This window comes from Moschus berezovskii, chromosome 7 (assembly GCF_049115385.1).
Source record: "Moschus berezovskii isolate FMDL1 chromosome 7, NW_MosBer_1.0, whole genome shotgun sequence".
Taxonomy (NCBI): domain Eukaryota; kingdom Metazoa; phylum Chordata; class Mammalia; order Artiodactyla; family Moschidae; genus Moschus; species Moschus berezovskii.
Window position 1 is genome coordinate 67,442,689 of NC_142466.1, and position 17,147 is coordinate 67,459,835.

Here is a 17,147-nt window from a genome sequence, read left to right on the forward strand (position 1 = left end):
TCTCAGCAGATGCCAAGGGTCACCACCAGGGCTCAGGGGACACCTGAGAGTGACCGGCTCTGGCCTGGGTTCCAGAGCCATTCCTGAGCCCCCCTTCTCTGCCTCCCCCAGACAGTACGCAGCGTCCGCCGCCGGCACTGCTACCCGCCCACATGGCGCCGCTGGCTCTTCTGCCTGTGCCCGGGCAGCCTCATTGCGGGCAGTGCCATCCTGCTGTATGCTTTTGTGGAGACCCGAGACAACTACTTCTACATTCACAGCATCTGGCACATGCTCATCGCTGGCAGTGTGGGCTTCCTGCTGCCCCCTCGTGCCAAGACTGACCGCCGGGTCCCCTCCGGAGCCCGGGCTCGGGGCTGCGGGTACCAGCTGTGCATCAATGAGCAGGAGGAGCTGGGCCTTGTGGGCCCGGGAGGGGCCACCGTCAGCAGCATCTGTGCCAGCTGAGAGGGGCTTCGGGCCGGCCCTGGGAGAACTGGAACCCTTTCTCAGGGCACAGAGCCCTTCCTGGGGTTCCTCCTGGGAGCATGGAGTCCTCTCAGGGCTGAGAGACAAGTTGTGTTTCTTGAGGACATGGAGTCTTTCTTAAGGACATGGAACTCTTCCGGGGACCTGGCAACTTCCTGAGGGCCAGGAGACCTCCAGCATCTTCACGACTGGAGCCTGTGCAGGGCCACTGAGCCTCCTCAGGACCGAGGGGTCCTGCCCAGGGTGTGGAACCTGCTGAGGACATGGAGACAGAGCCCTGACAGGACACACAGCCTAGTCCCTAAAGAGATGGAGTCCACCTTGGGGAAGCTGAGTCCCCATATCTCCCAGCAGCTCATCCTCTCTGGCCTTGGCTTCCCTCCCGGGGGCAATGTCAGGGCCAGGCTGCACTGCGAGGGGGTGCAGGACAGACAGGGCGGGGACTGGGCTGGGGGCACTAGTATCCTGACGTGATACAGGTGGAATCTGGTGTGTCTCCAATGAAGAATTTCCTGGTTCTGTGCTGCCCTTTTTCCTGCGGGCAAGGGTGTGGGAAAGATGGACCCTGAGGAGAGGGGCATGGGTGACCCAGCCCAGCTGGCATGAGCTGCTGGAGCAGCTGCCTGAGGCTTTTGCCCTATTGTGTCAGGCTGCAGCAGCTTGGAGTACAGAGTTGTGAGTGTGTATGTACTTGATAAGATGATACAAATCAGTGAGACAGACCTTCTCCTATGTGGTGCCCACACTCAACAGGGAAGGAAGCTGAGGGATCAGGAGATGGGATGAGCTGGTATGAATCTCAGATGTGCAAGAAATATCACAAGACTGTAACTCCTTTTTGAGCCCCCATTTTGCCCCAGTGCCAGACACATAATCTTTTGTCATTTTGGATATTTTTCTCTTTCCACAAAGGTCACAGCCAAGTCCCAAGGGTTTTGTATAATGCTGAGATGTGGAAAGGGTGTCCTCTCTGGTCAGAAGTGTCCATATCCCATACATCCCCTGAGATTTCATCATCCCATCTGATCCCCAGCTGGTAAAGCTTTCAGAACACTAGTATAGTGCCTAGCCTGGTGTGTGATAAGTGTCCAACATATGTTAGCTAAAGATCCAGAGGTGTTTGGACATGAGAGGCAACAGCAAGGGGGAGACAGAGGGGCAGGAAAGACTGATATTCATGGGGAACTGTGTCTGGAAGGTGTCTGTGGGTGGAGTAGAGTGGAGATAAGCAGCCACTGATGAGGTTGGGCAGGTAGATGGGATCTGGCTTTTATCCTAGGAGAGATGGGTAATGGTGTCATTGGAGGGGTTTAAGCAGATGAGTAGCATGATCAGATTGGTGTGGTTTTTCGTTTTGTTTTTTTCAGACAGGTTTTTTTTTTAGTGCAGAGGATGGATTTTAGAGAGTCTGGCACCACTGTTGCTCACAAAGAGAGAGGAGGTGATGGTGGCATTAGAGGAAGGAGAGGACTGACCAGGAGCTGCTGTGAGGTGGACGCTCTGGGCCGTGGTGATGTTTGGATGTGTGGGGCGGTGCGGGTGAGAGGATGCCTCTGATGACTGCCCGGTTTCTGGCTGGGTGACTTAGGGAGTGTTGGTGCTGTTCCCTGAGAGGGTGACAGACCTTTGGGGGCAGAGGGATGAGTTCAGCTGTGGGTAGTTTAAGTGTGAGGTCCTGGAGGGGAAGGGCCAGCAGGAAGACCTTGCCGGGGAGAACAGCTTAACCAGGTCTGGAACCCTGGTCTCCTGGCTCCACAAATGGTGGTCCTTTGCTGTCTCCTGACTTGTTTCGGTGACTTCTTGGAAGGCAGGGCCATGGCCACGAGATACTGCTGCTCCCTACTCGTGTCTGTCCATGCGTTCAGACTAAACCCCTGACTACCTGGAGCAGCACGGGATCCAGTCCCCAGGTGTGACAGGTGATGGCTTCTGAGTGACAGTTCAGTTCAGTAACCCTCTATCAGGAAAGCTCTGTGTGAGCTGAGGAGACAGGTCCCCACAGAGGCCTGCCCTTGAGGTGCCCATGATATGTTGTGAAATATCATGGATGCAAAGGAGATAGGGATAGATACCAAGGGAAAGTTTCCGACAAAGTGCTGTGGAACGCAAAGCAGAGAACCCCTTTAAAGGGCCAGGAAAGGCTATGTCAGAGAGACGGTGTCTAAGCTGCCTTGAAAAAAAAGCTCCAGGTCTCACCAGAGAATGGCATGAACATCAAACCAAGATGCGACACAGTATAGACGCTAGCGAGGGGTCGATGCGTGCAGAGGTGAGTGGAATATCGGGCTGACAAAATGGAGAGCCAGGTGTTCGAGTTCTGAGGACTCAGCTGGAGAATTTGGGCTTCCTGCTCTGATAATGGGGAGCAAACATAGGTTCTGGAGTGGTGAATCAGCCAGGATCTGGCCAAAGTCGCAGGACCAGTGTGAGTGAAGTAAGGCTTTGTTGTGGAGAACAGAGCTGTCGTTTGTGGGAGCTGGAGGAGAAGCCGGTGCCACGCTCGGCCTCTGCACTTGGTGTCGGATCTGAAGCTGCTCTCGGGTGGCGTGGTGGGGGAGGTGAGGACAGACCAGTACCCAGGAGGACACACTGGAACCCATGTCTGGCCTTCACTGCCTTGGCCTCAGTGACACTGGTGACCTGCAGGAGGAGCTGGCACTGTGAGCATCGGAGTTTCCTTTACTCGAGCCTCAGAGCAGCTGCAGGTGGCCTGGCAGGAGCCCGAGGGGCTGCACTGACAGCAGGTGAGGGCTCCACCGCCTCAGCGCTGCCTTGCCTTTGCCTTCCCATCTCTTCCAGATTCTCTCGTGGTCAACCCGAACCCGAACCTGAAAGCAAAGAAAGCTCTGTGTGGCCTGGATCCAACTTAGCTGGAATGCCCCAGTGCAGGCTCTCCAGACGCCTGTTTACCAGCACTCTCTGGGGGTGATTAACTTGACAGCAGCCAGTAAGGGACAACTGGTCAGAAAATGGAAGCCCTAGACTTCTCTAGTAGCTCCTGGGTGAACTGTAGGGTTTGGAGTCCTCACCAGCCCCTTCAGGAATTCCTTAGTCTTTCCCCTCCTTCCAGATGTGTGGGGTAGGTGGACATCCCCTTCCCTTGTGATCCTCCCTGGCCTGTGCCTTGCATTGGCCTATGCGGTGGAAGTGGAAGTAACACCTCACTTCTGAGTGGAAGCTTTAAGAGTCATCACAGGCTTTGTCATTTTCCCCTTTTTGCCATTTTGACCAGTAATGTGGTAGCTGCTTTATCACCCTGAGGCCCAAAGAATGAAGAAGATGAGGTTGATCCCCCAACCAACCTCTGAGGACCTGCAGTGTAAGCAAGAAGAAAAGCTTTTGTGGTTTTAAGCCACTGAAATTTTGAAGTCATGACCACAGTGTAACTAGCCTGTCCCGCCTGATGGACTTAGGGAACAACGGGAAAGCGGGATATCTTCCTGGAGAGGAGATCTCCCCTCAGCAGAGCTATGGCGGCAGCTTTCACCTCTGCATTCCTCAGGCTGTAGATGATGGGGTTCAGCGAGGGGGTCACGACCCCGTAGAACAATGCAATAAGCTTATCCAAGTTGAGATCCTTGGGCTTGGGCTTGAAGTACATGAAGAAGATAGTCCCGTAGAAAATCACTACCACTGTGAGGTGGGCAGAGCAGGTAGAGAAGGCTTTGTGCCGGCCGGCAGCAGAGGGCACCCTCAGGATGGCAGTGAGGATGAACACGTAGGACAGGAAGATGAGCAGCAGCGGGGCCAGTGTCAGGACAGCTGAAGCCACCATTAATAGCAATGCATTGAGAGAGATGTCCCCACAGGCTAGTTTCAGCACCGCCAAGATCTCACAGAAGAAGTGGTTGATGATATTGTGGCCGCAGAAGGGGAGGCTCCAGGTGAGATTGGAATGGAGAAGGGAGTTGGCAAAGCCTGCCCCCCAGCTCAGCGCCGCCATCCACATGCTCGTGTGCCAGCTCATGAGCTCTGAGTAGCGAAGCGGCTGGCAGATGGCCACGTACCGGTCACACGCCATCATGGCCAGGAGCACGCACTCCGTGGAGCCCAGCGCCAGGGTCAGGTACATCTGCAGGGCACAGCCAGGGAAGGAGATGGTGCTTTGGGTTTCCAGGAAGTTGACCAGCATGAGAGGCACGAAGGAGGATGTGCCACAGATGTCGATGAGGGCGAGGTTGCTGAGGAAGAAGTACATGGGGGTGTGCAGGCGGGGGTCCAGCTTGTTCAGCCCGATGAGGAGGGCGTTCCCCAGCACGTTCACGGAGTAGATGCCCAGGCAGAGCACAAACAGGACCATCTCGAGGTCGTGGTGGTCGTGCAGCCCCAGCAGGACAAACTCTGTCACGACCGTCTGGTTTGCCCCATTCACCTCACTCTCCATCCATCTCATTCTCCCTCTTTCCCCATCTGCACCATGAAGGTGTTGGATGAAAGCACCCATGGGCCTGGGAGCCAAGCAACATGGATGTGTGCCCTGGGGCGGGTCAGCCCTGCCTCTGGAACTCAGTTTCACCATCGGTACAATGAGAGGGTGGACTTCAGGTCTGCAAGCCAGCGCCCTCAGTTCTGTAGTTCTGGTGTAACTTACAGGAGTCGGGGTCCATTCTAATCACCTCAGCTCTTCTCTCTTTTCCCCAGGAGGGCTCTGTGGAGACAATAGAATGGGACTCAAGTTTCCCATACTCGTTTTGAATCTGCAGTGTTCTTGGCTGTTAAGAGGAAGCACATTTTCTAGGTTATGACTTTATGTGGCTGAATGATGCCCATAGGATTTCAGATTCGTTCACTCACTGAGGATTTGTTGAGTGCCTGCCCCATGCTGAGTGTTGTTTAGATGCTGGGCTATAGCAGTAAGAAAAATACTTGGACAAAAAGAAGCCACAGTTGTAACAAGTGCTGCTCCTCTTTCTCAAATTAAATGGGATGAACTTGGGAAGGCAGGTGGGAGATGAGTGATGGTCCCCTCATTCCTTTGGGCATAAAGGTTGAACATTTCTACTGCACAGGATGTACAAGCCTTATTCTGGTATCCCTCCTTAAGATCAGAGACCATGCATTGATTTTTAAGAGAATATACAAGAATATACATATCCCAATAGAGCCACAGGTCACAACATTTAACCCTGGTCCTCAAATCCAAGTGACTCTCCTCTTGGCCTCCATATAGCTTTTTAGAATAAATGATATTGACAATATTAAGGGAAGGGCAGGTTCTAATCTGGCAGAGGTGTCCCAGGTCACTGACCAGCTCTATAAAGGGAGGGTGGGAAGAGGCTGCAGTCTTTGCCAGAAGCCTCCATGCCTTGTCTGAGCTGGTCTCTGCCCCTTGGGAAATGCCAGTGTCAGGAGGGAGCCAAGTGTCAAGTGTTAGATGGAAAGCTGTCTTGTGGCCCCTGTGATCCCTGGTCTGAGGGACAAATAGGAGCTGATGGTAAACTTTAACTTGTCAGAAGATCAAATTACCTCTCCCTCAGTCCCTTCACAGCTACACTGCCTGTGAGGCCAGTGTCCTGTCAGCATTAGAGTCCTACTGTCCTTAGTGCTGGATCTTTCCCCCTCATGTGCGTCTCAGTCATTCAGTCATGTCCGACTCCTTGTGACCCCGTGGACTGTAGCCCACCAAGCTCCTCTGTCCATGGGATTTTCCAGGCAAGAATACTGGAGCAGCTTGCCATTTCCTACTCCAGCTCCCCTTCATTCCTCTTGCTCAATTGCATCTATCATTGTAGGGGCCGATGGGCTCACCCTCTTCTGAATAAACCATGTCTTTTCCCAGAGCTGCATCTTTGCCCAAGAAGTTCCCTTGTGTAGGCAGGTCCTCCGTCTCTTGCCCAGTGGCGGTGCCACTTCTCCTCTTCAGAGCACAGTTCACCTCTTTCCTCTCCCTCTTGAGCCCTGCCGAGTTACCGCTCCCTGCTTCCTCCCGCAGCCCTTGGCCATCCTCCTTATTTCTGTGCTGCACACCTGTCTCCTCTGCCACACTTGAGAGCAGACTCCATCACCTTCCTTCCAGCATCTCATACAGTGAGTGCTGCCAAGGGCAGTCCCTCAACAGATAGTCCACACGTGTTTAAAAAACCCAGCGTTGCATAACAGGTTCAGCCCTAGCCAGATGTGTGATGTTGACCAAGTCACTTGGGCTTTGAGACTCAGTTTCCTTTAGAAAAATGGGGATTCTGTGTAGTCCAGATGAGACTCACAGAGAAAAGTTCTAATGAGTCTTCTAGCAATGCTGCAGATCAGAGACTACACCTTCAACTATGGGCACATGCTGGATCTGTCTCCCGCCTCCCAGATAAGACCTCCAGCATCTGTCATGACCCCCTTCTCCCCAGAGCCTGTGCTGTTTTTTCCGCTCCAACCTAAATCAAGATCATTGTTAAGGGAGTTTATGAAACATACAAGGGTAGTTGATTAATCTGGGTCAGTTATTAACCATAAATCTAATCCATGTAAACATTTTAAGGTAGGGATTCTCTTGCTGAAGTTTGGCAAAAAGGTAAATAACTGCCTGAGTGTGATGGCTTATTCATTCACTCATTCAGGAAATTATTATTGAGCACCTACTTTGTGCTGGGTGCTGGGAACACAGAAGAGGAAGATGTGCCTTCTGCCCTCGGAAGTTTACAGTCCTCAGTGTTCACAGTCATCCCCTTGTCTCTTGGTGACCTTGGTCATATTCCTCTCTCTGGGCTTTAGAAGATTCTAGATTTTCTTTGAATCTGGCATATAAAGACAAAATGAAACTTGAGGTCAGGAAAGCAGAAGTTGAAGCATCATTCCTAGGTCATGACTTCATGTGGCTGGATTAAGCCTGCAGTTTAAGATTTCATTATAAGAACTTGGCAGAGAAGGCAATGGCAACCCACTCCAGTACTCTTGCCTGGAAAATCCCATGGATGGAGGAGCCTGGTAGGCCGCAGTCCATGGGGTTGCTAAGAGATGGGCACAACTGAGCGACTTCACTTTCACTTTTCACTTTCATGCATTGGAGAAGGAAATGTCAAACCACTCCAGTATTCTTGCCTGGAGAATCCCAGGGACAGAGGAGCCTAGTGGGCTGCCATCTATGGGGTCGCACAGAGTCGGACACAACTGAAGTGACTTAGCAGCAGCAGCATAAGAACTTGGTGTTTATTGGGTGTGTTGCTACAGAAAGAACTGGCAACCTCCAATTGTGACCCTGGATACAGGTGTGTGGAGAGTTTTCAGGCAGATAAAAGGCAGGATACCACCTGACTCTGCTTTTCTCTTCCCCACCCTTGTCTCCATCAGAGAGACCAGGTGGGAATGGCATGGACATCAGAGGGCTTTGTTATCAGCCTCTGGCCTGTGCCTGCCCTCACTCCTACACATCCCTTTCTGCTGGCCTTCTCCAGCCTCAGCAGACCACTCCCTGCTGGTGGACAAACCCCACAGGCTCCTGTCTCCTCCCTTTTCTCCTGCTTTCCTCAGGCTGGAGCACCCTTTCTCTCCCACCAGTCTTCCCAGGCTCAGCTCTTATACACCTCCTCCATGGGGCTGCCTTCTCAGACGTCTCCACAGTACTGACCATCCTGACACCATGACGCTCACACAGCCATTAGCACAAATTGGTTTGTTGTGTGTGTCGTTCCCTCTCACATAGTAGACTGTGAGCCATGGAAATCAAAGGGCTGTGTCCAATTTACCCGCCGCTCTCACATGGGAGCTGCCGTTGGAGATCCAGTGCTTTCCTTCTGCTAAAATCCTGATCCCAGGTTTCTTTAAGATCACCCGCCTTTCCTTTTCCTCACGTGCACACGCAGGATGTGCTTGCTGGGAGGACTAAAGCAACAACCTTTCATGAGTGCAGGTTCCCACAGCACTACTGCCAGGATACACCCCATTTCAGAGCCCAGCATGCCCACCTGGAGGTCACAGGGTCACAGCCGTGGGGGTGCCATCTCCTGCATGCAAGAACTTGTCTCTGAAGAGCTAAATGAGAGCAGTGGGTTTCCTTGCAATTTAAGAGTCTTATCAGAACACGTTCATTCAGAAATTAGGAACAGCCCATGAGGCAATAGGCTTATGACCCCAAAGAAATGAGATACTGTGTTTAGGAAGTACCATGCTTCCAGGTTACTGACAGCTTGGACTGCAACATGGGCTCAGTCTGGGACCACAGATAGCAGCTGTAGTTCATTTAGTCCATCAATTAAGATGAACTGAGTTTTGGCTATATTCTAAACGGATAACCAACAAGGACATATTGCACAGCACATGGAATTCTACTCAGTGTTATGCGACAGCCTGGATGACAGGAAGGGGTTGGGGGAGAGTGGCTACATGTATATGTATGGCTGAGTCCCTTCCCTGTTCACCTGAAAATGCCACAATATTGTTTATCGGCTATACCCCAATACAGAAGTTTAATGTTTGAAAATAAAAAAGATTTTACAGTGGAGAAAAAAAAGATGAGTGGAGTTTTCCTACAGTAACACACAACCTCATGATTTTAGTGACTTACCAGGACAGAGGTTTAGTTCTTACCCTTTGTACCATTGCAGGTTTTCAGGGGGCTCTGTTCCAGGTTGTCATCCTCAGAGACCCTGGCTGCACCTTCTGGGACATCGCCAGTTCTCACAGCTGGGGAAGAACCCAGCAGAATATCTCACACCAGCAGGTCACTGCGCCAACCCAGAAGCGAGATGCGTCCCATCTGTCCACAGCCCACTGCCCTGTGTAATCCTACCGCACACCCAGAGGAAGACCAGACACACTGCAGGGCATTTGGGTACGATGGTGTTTTGTACTAGACTCGGGAAATTACTCTTGTATCTGTCTGCAAGGTCTTATACTCCATCATATCCTGGATAATCGGGTTTACCGAGTGATAGGATATTGAGTGTCTCTGAGAATCACTAATTCTCTCCCCAGTTTTACTCCTCCTGAGAGGCAGGGTGATGCCACGGAAGGAACCTTAACCTGGGAGTGAGGATCCAGGTTTGATTCTTGCCCTTGTTCCCTTTTTCCTCTTTGACCTTGGTTGAGTTTCTCCTTATGTGAAATGGAGCCATTCAATATGTGATCTCTGGTACTCTGTACCATCTCCAAAACATTCCCTCATCTTTCTAGGAACTTCCAAGCCAGGTAAATATCATGTCAGTTGCCTTGGCTTGTAAATCTAGTTTGAACAATTTAATACTAATTTTAAGCTTCAGAAATGATTTTAAAAGGAAGGTGAGGGGCACAAGAAGAAGCTCCTGTTACAATGTTCCAGAAGTGCCCGTATCTGGATTCCAACGTCACTCCTCACCGCGATGGCAGAGCCGGTGAGTGTGGGCTTTGGAGTCAGACCGCCAAGCCCAAGTCTGAGATTTGCCACTTGCTAACGGCTTTCTCAGCCTCAGCCTCCTTACCTGTAGAAATAAGAGTAGCATTTTCTCATGGGATGATTTTGAGGATCCGGTGAAAGTTCTTAGCAAAGAACTTGGCACAGGGTGAGTATTCAGCAAGTACTAGTGGATATTATAGTATCATTATGTTCCCTTCTCCAAGCAGATATTCTGGTTTCTGTATGTCTAGAAAAGATTTCATGAGAATAGTCAACATGCTAGATGGATTCTCCTAGCCTCCTACCTGTTGGCCCAGTCACCTTGGTATCAGCAGGTGGCTGAGCAGATGACAGGTGAGGTGACCCAAGCCTTGGGAGAGCAGAGTGAGGGAGTGCTGAATTCATTACCAGCAAACACACTGTGCTGGGGTGGGCCAGGATCAAGGCCCCGAGCCCCCGAGGCCCAGCGTCCTGGTCCCCTGCCACATAGACATCTCTCCTGCTCCCTGCCCTCAGGGACCTTGCAGTCCCTGTCCAATTTAAAGTTCAGACTCTGCAATGACACAGGTTTGCAGACTTGGCATGATGGGGCTTCAGAGACCCCAGGTTCCCTGTGCTGCCCCAGGAGGGCCTGGCTGGGTGAGGTGGGCACAGGAGAGACCCTGGACAGGAATATAAAGACTGGATCTCACGGCAGCCCTGCCCCTTGGACCTGAGGCTCAGGGGCAGTGACCCTGTGTCCTTCAGGTGGGCATCCTGGGCTATGAAATGGGGTGTCTCCTCGCAAGAGTGCTGTGGGAACCTGCACTCATGAAAGATTGTTGTTATAGTTTAGCTGCTAAGTTGTGTCTGACTCTTATGGGACCCGTGGAGGTACCCACCAGGCTACTCTGTCCATGGGATTTCCTGCACAGAAATACTGGATTGAGTTGCCATTTCCTTCTCCAGATGATCTTCCCAACCCAGGGATTGAATCTGTGTCTCCTGCATTGGCAGGTGGGTTCTTTACCACTGAGCCACCAGGGAAGGTTAAGGAAAGTGAATTGCTGTACAGGGTGAGGCCTGGACACTTGTGACAGATGTGAAGTCAGAGGTTTAGCTGATTGTGTGAGTTTCTGCAGGTCCCCTTTTCTGTTTCCCTTCCCATGCCATTCTCTTTCCTTCACAAGAAACAATGACAACTTGACACAGCTCAGGGACTAAAGAAAAGCCTTAAATAACACAGCAGTTGCAGATTTTCTCATTATACTATAACTTGTCTCTTGGAATATTTTTCCAAGAGCACAGGTCAAAATAAAATATTGGAAGATTGTCACCACTTATCCTCCAGGTGCTCAGGACTGGGGCCATCTTGCCACCCTGTGGATGCCCCAAACAAACTTTTGCCGGTCCTCCCACCTCCTCCAACCTCCTTGTCTCATCTTACCCATCTCTCAGAGTGTCTTTCACGATGGTGCAGTATCTACCCAAATAACCCAGAAGTTCAAGCCCCAAGCCACCTCTCCTCCTCCCTCAGCCATCTCCTCCATCAGCCCAATGTCCCCAGGAGGTCTCAGCTCCACCCTCTCTGCCTGACCGTCCATCCGGGTCATGCTCCGTGGGTGCTTCCTCACTTCTTGCCCTTGGGCATGGGTCCTTCTGCTCTGTGCTATATCTGGAGCCACGTGATCTTCCATTTCTCAAAAATAATACTCTTTTAAGTTCAAAGTCATGTTCATTTTATTTATTTATTTTCATGTTCATTTTAGAAGTATTGAACAATGTTGGAAAGAATAATTAAGAAAACAGTATTTATCTGAAATCCCACCTCCCACAGGAAATAATTGTTAGCTAATATTTTGTCCTATTTTTCTAGGATTTTCTATATACATACTTATTCATATATCCTAAGAAAAATACCTTTAAAATTAGGATTATACTGAGTACAAAGTTACATGTACTACTTTTTTCTATTAATTACAGTGTGAGCATTTCAAACTATCAAATATTCTTGAAAAAGTAAGATTTCTAATGACTGTGTCACAGTCTATCATTGGGCTTCACCAGTATTTATTTAAACATTCCGCTATGGATGCCCTTTCAGTTCAGTTCAGTTCAGTTCAGTTGCTCAGTCATGTCCGACTCTTTGCGACCCCATGAATCACAGCACGCCAGGTCTCCCTGTCCATCACCAGCTCCCAGAGTTCACTCAAACTCATGTCCATCGAGTCGGTGATGCCATCCAGCCATCTCATTCTCTGTCGTCCCCGTCTCCTCCCACCCCCAATCCCTCCCAGCATCAGAGTCTTTTCCAGTGAGTCAACTCGTCCCATGAGGTGGCCAAAGTATTGTAAGAGTTACCAATTTTTGTTACCACAAATAACTCTGTGATTAACAACCATATATATACTTTACATAAATCTTTGCACCTCTAGTAATTTTCTCAAAGTAATTCCTAGAAGTAAAGGTGTCTGGTCAAAAGGTATGAAGTTTAAAATCTCTTGATTCATACCCATAATTTAAATAGCTGGGATTCAGGACACAGTTAGCTGAGCACAGAAGGCACTGAAGAGGGAGACAGAGCTGAGACAGACCCCGCTCAGGAAGGAGGGACCAGAGGGGCTTTGGTGGAGGCATTGAGTGAGGACTGAAAGAGTTATCATAATGCTACAATGCTGGGGGACTGGTCTCTACGGTCCCCAGTGTCCATATTGCATTCCTCACCTGTGATTCCATCGCCCCATCTGATCCCCAGCCGGTAAAGCTTTCAGAACACTGGTATAGTGCCTAGCCTGGTGTGTGATAAGTTCCAATATGCGTTAACTAAAGGTCCGGGGTGTTTGGACATGAGAGGCAACAGCAAGGGGGAGACAGAGGGGCAGGAAAGACTGATATTCATGGGGAACTGTGTCTGGAATGTGTGTGTGGGTGGAGTAGGGTGGAGATAAGCAGCCAGTGATGAGGTTGGGCAGGTGGATGGGATCTGGCTTTTATCCTAGGACAGATGAGCAATGGTGACATTGGAGGGATTTAAGCGGATGAGTAGTAATATTGGATTGGTGTGGTTTTCTGTTTTATTTTCTCAGGTTTTTTTTTTTTTATTTTAGTGCAGAGGATGGATTTTAGAGTCTGGCATAGCTGTTGCACTATCTGAGAGAGAGAGGAGGTGATGATGTATCAGAGGAAGGAGAGGACTGACCAGGAGCTGCTGTGAGGTGGACGCTCTGGGCCGTGGTGATGTTTGGATGTGTGGGGCGGTGAGAGTAGGAGGACGCCTCTGATGACTGCCCGATTTCTGGCTGGGTGACTTAGGGAGTGTTGGTGCTGTTCCCTGAGAGGGTGACAGACCTTTGGGGGCAGAGGGATGAGTTCAGCTGTGGGTAGTTTAAGTGTGAGGTCCTGGAGGGGAAGGGCCAGCAGGAAGACCTTGCCGGGGAGAACAGCTTAACCAGGTCTGGAACCCTGGTCTCCTGGCTCCACAAATGGTGGTCCTTTGCTGTCTCCTGACTTGTTTCGGTGACTTCTTGGAAGGCAGGGCCATGGCCACGAGATACTGCTGCTCCCCTACTTGTGTCCGTCCACGCGTTCAGACTGAGCCCCTGACTACCTGGAGCAGCACGGGATCCAGTCCCCAGGTGTGACAGGTGATGGCTTCTGAGTGACAGTTCAGTTCAGTAACCCTCTATCAGGAAAGCTCTGTGTGAGCTGAGGAGACAGGTCCCCACAGAGGCCTGCCCTTGAGGTGCCCATGATATGTTGTGAAATATCATGGATGCAAAGGAGATAGGGATAGATACCAAGGGAAAGGTTCTAACAAAGTGCTGTGGGATGCAAAGCAGAGAACCCCTTTAAAGGGCCAGGAAAGGCTATGTCAGAGAGACGGTGTCTAAGCTGCCTTGAAAAAAAAGCTCCAGGTCTCACCAGAGAATGGCATGAACAACAAACCAAGATGCGACACAGTATAGACGCTAGCGAGGGGTCGATGCGTGCAGAGGTGAGTGGAATATCGGGCTGACAAAATGGAGAGCCAGGTGTTCGAGTTCTGAGGACTCAGCTGGAGAATTTGGGCTTCCTGCTCTGATAATGGGGAGCAAACATAGGTTCTGGAGTGGTGAATCAGCCAGGATCTGGCCAAAGTCGCAGGACCAGTTTGAGTGATGTAAGGCTTTGTTGTGGAGAACAGAGCTGTTGTCTGTGGGAGCTGGAGGAGAAGCCGGTGCCACGCTCGGCCTCTGCACTTGGTGTCGGGTTTGAAGCTGCTCTCAGGTGGCGTGGAGGGGGAGGTGAGGACAGACCAGCACCCAGGAGGACACACTGGAACCCGTGTCTGGCCTTCACTGCCTTGGCCTCAGTGACACTGGTGACCTGCAGGAGGAGCTGGCACTCTCTGCGTTGGTGTTTTCTTCGCTCAGGCCTCAGAGCAGCTGCAGGTGGCCTGGCAGGAGCCAGAGGGGCTGCACTGACAGCAGGTGAGGGCTCCACCGCCTCAGCGCTGCCTTGCCTTTGCCTTCCCATCTCTTCCAGATTCTCTCGTGGTCAACCCGAACCCGAACCTGAAAGCAGAGTAAGCTCTTGTAGGGCCGGTTCTAATCTAGCTGGATACTCCAGTTCAGAGTCACCACAAACCAGCTAACCAGTGCTCCCTGGGGTGATTAGCCTGGAAGCAGCCAGTGAGGGACAGCTGGTCAGAAAATGGAAGCCCTAGACATCTCTAGTAGCTCCTTTGTTGACTGTAGGGTAGTGGCGCTGTCACCAGGCTCTTCAGGAATTCCTCAGGCCTCCCCCTCCTTCCAGATGTGGGATAGGTGGGCATGCCCAACCCTTGGTGTCAGTGCTGGCCTGTACCTCACACTGGGCAATGAAGTGGAAGTAAGAGGTCATTTCTGAGTGGAAGCTGCAAGAATCCACACAGGCTTTGTCATCTTCTCTTCTTCCTTTGCCATTTGACCAGCAGTGTGCCATATGGCAGAGGCTTTGTCATCTTGAGGCCCACAGGATGAAAAAGATGAAGTAGACCCCCCCATCCAATCTCTGATGGACTTGCAGCATAAGCAAGAAAAAGAACCTTTGTGTTTTTAAGCCTCTGCAGTTATGAAGTCACACCACAGTATAACTAGTTCCCCAGGTGGCGTTAGTGGTCAAGAACCTCCCTGCCAATACAGGAGACATAAGAGATCCTGGTTCCATACCTGGGTCAGAAAGATCCTCTGGAGGAGGACACGGCAACCCACTTGAGTATTCTTGCCTGAAGAATGCCATGGACAAAGAAGCCTGGCGGACTAGAGTCCATAAATTCCCAAAGATTTCGACAGGACTAAAGCAACTTATAACACACACACACACCTGCCTGACGGACTTAGAGAACAACAGGAACGCGGGATATCTTCCTGGAGAGGAGATCTCCCCTCAGCAGAGCTATGGCGGCAGCTTTCACCTCTGCGTTCCTCAGGCTGTAGATGATGGGGTTCAGCGAGGGGGTCATGGCCCCGTAGAACAGTGCAATAAGCTTATCCAAGTTGAGATCCGTGGCCTTGGGCTTGAAGTACATGAAGGAGAGAGTTCCATAGAAAATCACTACCACTGTGAGGTGGGCAGAGCAGGTAGAGAAGGCTTTGCGCCGGCCGGCAGCAGAGGGCACCCTCAGAATGGCAGTGAGGATGAACACGTAGGACAGGAAGATGAGCAGCAGCGGGGCCAGTGTCAGGACAGCTGAAGCCACCATTAATAGCAGTGCATTGAGAGAGATGTCCCCACAGGCTAGTTTCAGCACCGCCAAGATCTCACAGAAGAAGTGGTTGATGATATTGTGGCCACAGAAGGGGAGGCTCCAGGTGAGATTGGAATGGAGAAGGGAGTTGGCAAAGCCTGCCCCCCAGCTCAGTGCTGCCATCCACATGCTCGTGTGCCAGCTCATGAGCTCTGAGTAGCGAAGCGGCTGGCAGATGGCCACGTACCGGTCACACGCCATCATGGCCAGGAGCACGCACTCCGTGGAGCCCAGCGCCAGGGTCAGGTACATCTGCAGGGCACAGCCAGGGAAGGAGATGGTGCTTTGGGTTTCCAGGAAGTTGACCAGCATGAGAGGCACGAAGGAGGATGTGCCACAGATGTCGATGAGGGCGAGGTTGCTGAGGAAGAAGTACATGGGGGTGTGCAGGCGGGGGTCCAGCTTGTTCAGCCCGATGAGGAGGGCGTTCCCCAGCACGTTCACGGAGTAGATGCCCAGGCAGAGCACAAACAGGACCATCTCGAGGTCGTGGTGGTCGTGCAGCCCCAGCAGGACAAACTCTGTCACGACCGTCTGGTTTGCCCCATTCACCTCACTCTCCATCCATCTCATTCTCCCTCTTTTCCCTCTTCCCACATGAAGGTGTTGGATAAGAGCACCCGTGGGCCTGGGAGCCAAGCAACATGGATGTGTGCCCTGGGGCGGGTCAGCCCTGCCTCTGGAACTCAGTTTCACCATCGGTACAATGAGAGGGTGGACTTCAGGTCTGCAAGCCTGCGCCCTCAGTTCTATAGTTCTGGTGTAACTTACAGGAGTCGGGGTCCATTCTAATCTTCTAGGCCCTTCTCTCTTCTCCCCCAGCTGGCCTAGGGGAGACAAGAGAATAAATTCTTGTTTCTTGAGCTCCTTTTGAATCTGCAGTGTTCTTGGCTGTTAAGAGGAAGCACATTTTCTAGGTTATGACTTCATGTGGCTGAATGATGCCCATAGTATTTCAGATTCATTCACTCACTGAGGATTTGCTGAGAGCCCACCCCATGCTGGGTGTTGTTTAGATGCTGGGCTATAGCAGTAAGAAAACCATGTGGACAAAAAGATGTCACAATGTAACAAGTGCTGCTCCTCTTTCTCAAATTAAATGGGATGAACTTGGGAAGGCAGGTGGGAGATGAGTGATGGTCCCCTCATTCCGTTGGGCATAAAGGTTGAACATTTCTACTGCATAGGATGTACAAGCCTTATTCTGGTATCCCTCCTTAAGATCAGAGACCATGCATTGATTTTTAAAAGAATATACAAGAACATACTTATCTCAATAGAGCCACTGGTCACAACATTTAACTCTGGTCATAAAAGCCAATTGAATTTCCTCTTGGCCTCCATATAGCTTTTTAGAATAAATGATATTGACAATAATATTACACAGAAGGGAAGGGCAGGTTCCAATCTGGCAGAGGTGTCCCGGGTCACTGACCAGCTCTATAAAGGGAGGGTGGGAAGCGGCCACAGTCTTTGCCCAGGAGCCTCCATGTCTCGTCTGAGCTGGTCTCAGCCCCTTGGGAAATGCCAGTGTCAGGAGGGAGCCAAGTGTTAGATGGAAAGCTGTCTTGTGGCCCAGATGACCCCCTGCTCTTAGGGATAAATAGGAGCTGATAGTGAACTTCAGCTTGTCAG

General features: G+C 51.1%; 3 protein-coding genes across 5 annotated transcripts in view; 1 reads left to right on the top strand and 2 right to left on the bottom strand.

Annotated features, from left to right (window-relative positions):
• The window catches only part of TMEM8B (transmembrane protein 8B), a 32,245-nt gene extending 23,353 nt beyond the window's left edge, over positions 1-8,892 (top strand). The window contains exon 13 of one of the 3 annotated variants that reach the window (XR_008686097.2): positions 112-249. Coding sequence is in view for 2 of the 3 variants with exons in the window: in XM_088837967.1 (XP_088694093.1) it covers positions 7-589 (583 nt within the window). In the remaining variant the exon portion in view is untranslated. Of the gene's footprint in view, positions 1-6 lie in introns of all 3 variants that reach the window. The other 2 variants (XM_088837967.1, XM_055427027.2) reach the window with 2 other exon arrangements.
• Positions 3,878-4,861, bottom strand: LOC129557148 (olfactory receptor 2S2-like). The gene has a single exon (XM_055427698.2). The coding sequence runs from the start codon at positions 4,859-4,861 to the stop codon at positions 3,878-3,880; it is 984 nt and encodes a 327-aa protein (XP_055283673.2).
• Positions 8,893-15,101: 6,209 nt separating the features above from the next.
• LOC129557330 (olfactory receptor 2S2-like) lies at positions 15,102-16,304 on the bottom strand. The gene has a single exon (XM_055427888.2). The coding sequence runs from the start codon at positions 16,209-16,211 to the stop codon at positions 15,102-15,104; it is 1,110 nt and encodes a 369-aa protein (XP_055283863.2). The 5' UTR covers positions 16,212-16,304.
• Positions 16,305-17,147: the final 843 nt, after the last annotated feature.